This window comes from Seriola lalandi, unplaced genomic scaffold (assembly GCF_002814215.2).
Source record: "Seriola lalandi dorsalis isolate HSWRI2012SDOR001 ecotype SW California unplaced genomic scaffold, Sedor1 jcf7180002054657, whole genome shotgun sequence".
Taxonomy (NCBI): domain Eukaryota; kingdom Metazoa; phylum Chordata; class Actinopteri; order Carangiformes; family Carangidae; genus Seriola; species Seriola lalandi.
Window position 1 is genome coordinate 1,281,320 of NW_019525210.1, and position 8,197 is coordinate 1,289,516.

At 48.7% G+C, this 8,197-nt stretch overlaps 1 protein-coding gene across 1 annotated transcript in view; it reads left to right on the forward strand.

Moving 5' to 3' along the window:
* LOC111665670 (uncharacterized) overlaps positions 1 to 2,607 on the forward strand; it is a 21,270-nt gene extending 18,663 nt beyond the window's left edge. Inside the window, 1 exon segment of the mRNA XM_087177828.1 lies at positions 1,968 to 2,607. Coding sequence (XP_087033954.1) covers positions 1,968 to 2,607 — 640 coding nt within the window.
* The last annotated feature ends 5,590 nt before the right edge of the window (positions 2,608 to 8,197 follow it).

Genomic DNA, 8,197 nt, shown 5'->3' on the forward strand with positions numbered 1-8,197 from the left:
CATACTCTTTATTCTTTCTCTTTTTCCTAAGATATTCAGCCCTTCTAAGTACTGCTAGTCTGCCTCTCAAATCTTCTTGCAACACATTAATTCCCCCCCTCTCTTCCTCTGTTGCCCTTTTCCACTGCTTTCTTAATTGTCTTCTTTCCTTAACTAATTTCTCCATTTCCCTTTGCCGTCTAGACTTAACTAACTGTGCTCTTTCAACTCTTTCTGCACCATAGGAGTAAATTATATCCCCCATCTTCTCTAGTCTATCGCTTGCATTTCCTCTTAGTCTGCTTAGAATTGCTGACAAATCTCTATTGACTGACTCCCATTCTTTCTTGCTATTTGCCCTCGGCCATTTTACTCTAGTTTTCTGCTCCATATTTCTCTCCTTGACTGGCCTATTCACCTCAGTCTCAGCTGCATCCCGTCTTGTACTCTCCTCTTCCCCCTCTGTAGCTGTGTTATTGATATCCTTCGAACTGTGGTTTTCTACAAAAATTAAGCAAAAAAAAAGATGCAACTGAAAACAGTTTGCAGTGCCAAAGGAAAGGGCCTGAATACTTCTGTAAATGGGAGATAACTGAACCATAATTTAGAGCAAAGGAAAAAAAATGTTTACTTGATCACTCAGATCAAACTCTGGTCACTGAGAGTTAAGACATTCTCTCCATTACAGTTAGAGAGATTCTTCCAGTTTTTCATACTTACCTATTTAAAAAAAAAAAAAAAAAGCTGCCATTACCAAAGAAAATAAAAACAATCCAACAATGTCACTGAAATGAAATGTAATATAACCAGTTTCTTCATTCACTAAAAATATCAACCAAATAAAAGAAGCATGAGGTAACAAGGTGGCCCCACCTTATACATAGAGGAACATACATTAGTCACACACATTTTGGTCTTCGTTGTTTTAGTGCTGATGTCCTCTCACCTGGTTCGTGTTGGTATAAAAGCCACTGCCTGTTGACTGGAGGGCATCAGCAGGCAAACAGCAGAGGATCCTGAACAGGTGGAATCCAAGAGAGCATCACAACTTCAGTCACTGCAGCGAACACGACACAACACAAACTGTAAGTATTTCAATGATCAACATTCATCCATTTTCAATCAATAAAGTTACATATCCTGTATTTCTTCAATTGTATTCTAATTGTTAAAATAGACACTTTTTCTCGATCTTTGCTGTTACACTTATGTGTAACTGTTCTGTGTACATCTTCTCTATTTGTTTTGTTGAAAAAAAACAGAAATCTTGTTTGGTTATCATCCTTGAATTATAACATGTTGGTTTTAACTTAATTTAAAATTAATACAGAAAAAATTTATTATTTCAGATAAAATAAAGATCCTAATTCAGACAAACTAACATTTGTTTTTCATATATATAGGTGAAACATTTTATTGTCTTGAAGATGAAGTAAATACTGTAAATTAAGTAGTACAGTCAATTTAGACATTTTGTAAGTGTAACTGATTACAGAAATTCAGCCATTTAAAAGAATGACTGAATATCTATAAACATGAGAAATGTTGTACTTCAAACCAAATATAAAAAGATCTATGATTTTATGTTTCAAAAACAGCTGCTGACAAAATCGTAAACAGTGAAGATGAAGATCTGTATCATACTTCTGCTGTTTACAGGTAAGTTTAACTTTAAATATTTATTCCAATAAAATAAAATAAAGACTTTTCTTTGAAATGTTGCATCCTAAGAATGAAGGTTACTTTAATCCATCCATGTTGTTATTGAATAGCGTCATGTAACGTACAAGGACAGTCGGCAACAGCTGCTCCAGCAACAACCACGGCTGTACCAACAACAACCACAGCTGGTCTAAATACAATAAAAGCAGGTCCAACAACAACGACATCTGCTCCAACGACAACAACGGCTGCCCAAACAACAACCACAGCTGCTCCAACGACAACCACAGCTGTTCCAACTACAACCACAGCTGATCCAACAACAGCCACAGCGGGTCTAACTACAACAACAGCAGGTCCAACAACAACCACATCTGCTCCAACGACAACAACGGCTGTCCCCACAACAACCACGGCTGCTCCAACGACAACCACAGCTGTTCCAACTACAACCACAGCTGATCCAACAACAACCACAGCAGGTCCAACGACAACCACAGCTGATCCAACAACAACCACAGCTGCTCCAACTACAACCACAGCTGCCCCAACTACAAGAACTTCTACTCCAACTACAACCACAGCTGCCCAAACTACAACCACGGCCGCCACAACTACAACAACAGAAGGTCCAACAACAACCACGGCCGCCCCAACAACAACCACAGCAGTTCCAACTACAACCACAGCTGTTCCAACTACAACCACGGCTGTACCAATAACAACCACAGCTGGTCTAACTACAACAACAGCAGGTCCAACAACAACCACATCTGCTCCAACGACAACAATGGCCGCCACAACAACAACCACGGCTGCTCCAACGACAACTACAGCTGTTCCAACTACAACCACAGCCACCCAAACTACAACCACGGCCGCCCCAATTACAACAACAGAAGGTCCAACAACAACCACGGCCGCCCCAACTACAACCACAGCTGTTCCAACTACAACCACAGCTGATCAAACAACAACCACAGCTGGTCCAACTACAACCACAGCAGGTCCAACAACAACCACATCTGCTCCAACGACAACAACGGCCGCCCCAACAACAACCACAGCTGCCCCAACAACCAGCACAGCTACTCCAACAACAACCACTGCTGCCCAAAATACAACCACGGCTGCCCCAAATACAACCACCGGTGTTCCAACTACAACCACTCCTGATCCAACGACAACCACAGCTGTTCCAACGACAACCACGGATGCCCCAACTACAACCACAGCTGCCCAAACTACAACGGCCGCCACAACAACAACCACGGCTGCTCCAATGACAATCACAGCTTTTCCAACTACAACCACAGCTGCCCCAACTACAACCACGGCCGCCCCAACTACAATAACAGAATCTCCAACAACAACCACAGCCGCCCCAACTACAATCACAGCTGTTCCAACTACAACGACGGCCGCCCCAACAACAACCACAGCTGCCCCAACAACCAGTACAGCTACTCCAACGACAACCACTGCTGCCCAAATTACAACCCCGGCTGCCCCAACTACAACCACAGCTATTCCAACTACAACCACAGCTGATCCAACAACAGCCACAGCTGGTCCAACTACAATCACAGCTGATCCAACTATAACCACAGCAGGTCCAACGACAACGACAGCTGCTCCAACGACAACCACAGGTGTTCCAACTACAACCACAGCTGCCCCAACTACAACCACGCCTGCTCCAACTACAACCACAACTGCCCAAACTACAACCACGGCCGCCCCCACTACAACAATAGAAGGTCCAACAACAACCATGGCCGCTCCAACTACAACCACAGCTGCCCCAACAACCAGCACAGCTACTCCAACGACAACCACAGCTGTTCCAACTACAACAACGGCTGCCCCAACAACAACCACAGCTGCCCCAACAACCAGCATAGCTACTCCAACGACAACCACTGCTGCCCAAACTACAACCACGGCTGCCCCAACTACAACCACAGCTGATCCGACAACAACCACAGCTGGTCCAACTACAACCACAGCAGGTCCAACGACAACGACAGCTGCTCCAACGACAACAACGGCTGCTCCAACGACAACCACAGCTGTTCCAACTACAACCACGGATGGCCCAACTACAACCACAGCTGCCCAAACTACAACCACGGCCGCCCCAACTACAACAACAGAAGGTCCAACAACAACCACGGCAGCTCCAACGACAACCACAGCTGTTCCAACTATAACCACAGCTGCCCCAACTACAACCACGCCTGCTCCAACGACAACCACAGCCGCCCAAACTACAACCACAGCCGCACCAACTACAACAGAAGGTCCAACAAAAACCACGGCCACCCCAACTACAACCACAGCTGTTCCAACTACAACAACGGCTGCCCCAACGACAACCACAGCTACTCCAACGACAACCACTGCTGCCCACAGTACAACCATGGCTGCCCCAACTACAACCACAGCTGTTCCAACAACAACCACAGCTGATCCAACAACAACCACAGCTGTTCCAACTACAACCACAGCAGGTCCAACGACAACAACAGTTGCTCCAACGACAACAACGGCTGTTCAAACGACAACCACAGCTGTTCCAACTACAACCACGGCTGTACCAACAACAACCACATCTACCTCAACAACAACCACAGCTACTCCAACCACCACCACAGCTACTCCAACGACAACCACAGCTGCCCAAACTACAACCACAGCTGTCTCAACTAGATCCACAGCTGTTCAAACTACAACCACGGCTGTACCAATAACAACCACAGCGAGACTAACTACAAGAACAGCAGGTCCAACAACAACCACATCTGCTCCAACGACAACGACAGCTGCTCCAACGACAACAGCGACTGCTCCAACGACAACCACAGCTGCCCCAACTACAACCACCCCTGCTCCAACTACAACCACAGCTGCACAAATTACAACCATGGCCGCCCCAATTACAACAACAGAAGGTTCAACAACAACCACAGCCCCCCAAACTACAACCACATCTGCTCCAACAACAACAACGGCCGCCCCAACAACAACCACAGCTACCCCAACAACCAGCACAGCTACTCCAACGACAACCACTGCTGCCCAAACTACAACCACGGCTGCCCCAACTACAACCACAGCTGTTCCAACTACAATCACAGCTGTTCCAACTACAACCACATCTGTTCCAACAACAACCACAACAGGTCCAACGACAATGACAGCTGCTCCAACGACAACCACAGCTGTTCCAAGTACAACCACGGCTGTACCAACAACAACCACAGCTGGTCTTACTACAACAACAGCAGGTCCAACAACAACCACAACTACCCCAACAACGACCACATCTACCCCAACAACAACCACAGCTGCCTCAACCACCACCACAGCAACTCCAACAACAACCACAGCAGGTCCAACGACAACGACAGCTTCTCCAACAACAACAGCGGCTGCTCCAACTACAACCACAGCTGCCCAAACTACAACCACAGCCGCCCCAATTACAACAACAGAAGGTCCAACAACAAACATGGCCGCCCAAACTACAACCACATCTGCTCCAACGACAACAATGGCCACCCCAACAACAACCACGGCTGCTCCAACGACAACCACAGCTGTTCCAACTACAACCGCAGCTGCCCCAACTACAACCACACCTGCTCCAACTACAACCACTGCTGCGCAAACTACAACCACAGCTGCCCCAACTACAACAACAGCAGGTCCAACAACAACCACATCTGCTCCAATGACAACAACGGCCGCCACATCAACAACCACGGCTACTCCAATGACAACCACAGCTGTTCCAACTACAACCACAGCTGCTCCAACTACAACCACGGCTGCCCCAACTACAACAACAGAAGGTGCAACAACAACCACGGCCACCCCAACTACAGCTGTTCCAACAACAACAACAACAACCGCCGCGCCAACAACAACCACAGCTGCCCCAACAACCAGCACAGCTACTCCAACGACAACCACTGCTGTCCAAAGTACAACCACAGCTGCCCCAACTACAACCACAGCTGTTCCAACTACAACCACAGTTGATCCAACAACAACCACAGCTGATCCAACAACAACCACAGCTGTACCAACTACAACCACAGCAGATCCAACAACAACCACATCTGCTCCAACGACAACAACGGCCGCACCAATAACAACCACAGCTGCCCCAACAACCAGCACAGCTACTCCAACGACAACCACTGCTGCCCAAACTACAACCACGGCTGCCCCAACTACAACCACAGCTGTTCCAACTACAACCACAGCTGTTCCAACTACAACCACATCTGTTCCAACAACAACCACAGCAGGTCCAACGACAATGACAGCTGCTCCAACGCCAACAACGGCTGGTCCAACGACAACCACAGCTGCTCCAACTACAACCACAGCCGCCCAAACTACAACCACGGCCGCCCCAACTACAACCACAGCTGTTCCAACTACAACCACAGCTGATCCAACAACAACCACAGCAGGTCCAACGACAACGACAGCTGCTCCAACGACAACAACGGCTGTTCCAACTACAACCACAGCTGATCCAACAACAACCACAGCTGGTCCAACTACAACCACAGCAGGTCCAACGACAACAACAGAGGGTCCAACAACAACCACGGCCGCCCCAACTACAACCACAGCTGTTCCAAGTACAACCACAGCTGATCTAACAACAACCACAGCTGTTCCAACAACAACCACAGCAGGTCCAACAACAACCACATCTGCTCCAACGACAACAACGGCCGCAACAACAACAACCACAGCTGCCCCAACAACCAGCAGAGCTACTCCAACCACAACCACTGCTGCCCAAACTACAACCACGGCTGCCCCAACTACAACCACAGCTGTTCGAACTACAACCACAGCTGTTCCAACTACAACCACAGCCGCTCAAACTACAACCAAGGCCGCCCCAACTACAACAACAGAAGGTCCAACAACAACCATGGCCGCCCCAACTACAACTACAGCTGTTCCAACAACAACAACCGCCGCCCCAACAACAACCACAGCTGCCCCAACAACCAGCACAGCTACTGCAACGACAACCACTGCTGCCCCAACTACAACCACAGCTGTTCCTACAACAACCACATCTGCTCCAACGACAACAACGGCCGCAACAACAACAACCACAACCACAGCTGCCCCAACTACAACCACGCCTGCTCCAACTACAACCACAGCCGCCCAAACTACAACAACAGAAGTTCCAACAACAACCACAGCTGGTCCAGCTACAACCACAGCAGGTCCAACGACAATGACAGCTGCTCCAACTACAACCACGCCTGCTCCAACTACAATAACAGCCGCCCAAACTACAACCACGGCCCCCCCAACTACAACAACAGAAGGTCCAACAACAACAACGGCTGCCCCAACAACAACCACAGCTGCACCAACAACCAGCACACCTGCTCCAACTACAACCACTGCTGCCCAAACTACAACCACGGCTGGCCCAACAACCAGCACAGCTACTCCAACCACAACCACTGCTGCCCAAACTACAACCACGGCTGCCCCAACTACAACCACAGCTGTTCCAACTACAACCACAGCTGATCCAACAACAACCACAGCTGGTCCAACTACAACCACAGCAGGTCCAACGACAACGTCAGCTGCTCCAATGACAACAACGGCTGTTCCAACTACAACCACAGCTGCCCCAACTACAACCACGCCTGCTCCAACTACAACTACAGCCGCCCAAACTACAACCATGGCCGCCCCAACTACAACAACAGAAGGTCCAACAACAACCACGGCCGCCCCAACTACAACCACAGCTTTTCCAACTACAACAACGGCCGCACCAACAACAACCACAGCTGCCCCAACAACCAGCACAGTTACTCCAACGACAACCACTGCTGCCCCAACTACAACCACAGCTGTTCCTACAACAACCACATCTGCTCCAACGACAACAACGGCCGCAACAACAACAACCACAACCACAGCTGCCCCAACTACAACCACGCCTACTCCAACTACAACCACAGCCGCCCAAACTACAACAAAAGAAGTTCCAACAACAACCACAGCAGGTCCAACAACAACCACATCTGCTCCAACGACAACAACGAGCGCACCAACAATAACCACAGCTATCCCAACAACCAGCACAGTTACTCCAACGACAACCACTGCTGCCCAAAGTACAACCACGGCTGCCCCAACTACAACCACAGCTGTTCCAACTACAACCACAGCTGTTCCAACTACAACCACATCTGTTCAAACAACAACCACAGCAGGTCCAACGACAATGACAGCTGCTCCAACGACAACAACGGCTGGTCCAACGACAACCTCAGCTGCTCCAACTACAACCACAGCCGCCCAAACTACAACCACGGCCGCCCCAACTACAACCACAGCTGTTCCAACTACAACCACAGCTGTTCCAACTACAACCACAGCCGCTCAAACTACAACCAAGGCCGCCCCAACTACAACAACAGAAGGTCCAACAACAACCATGGCCGCCCCAACTACAACTACAGCTGTTCCAACAACAACAACCGCC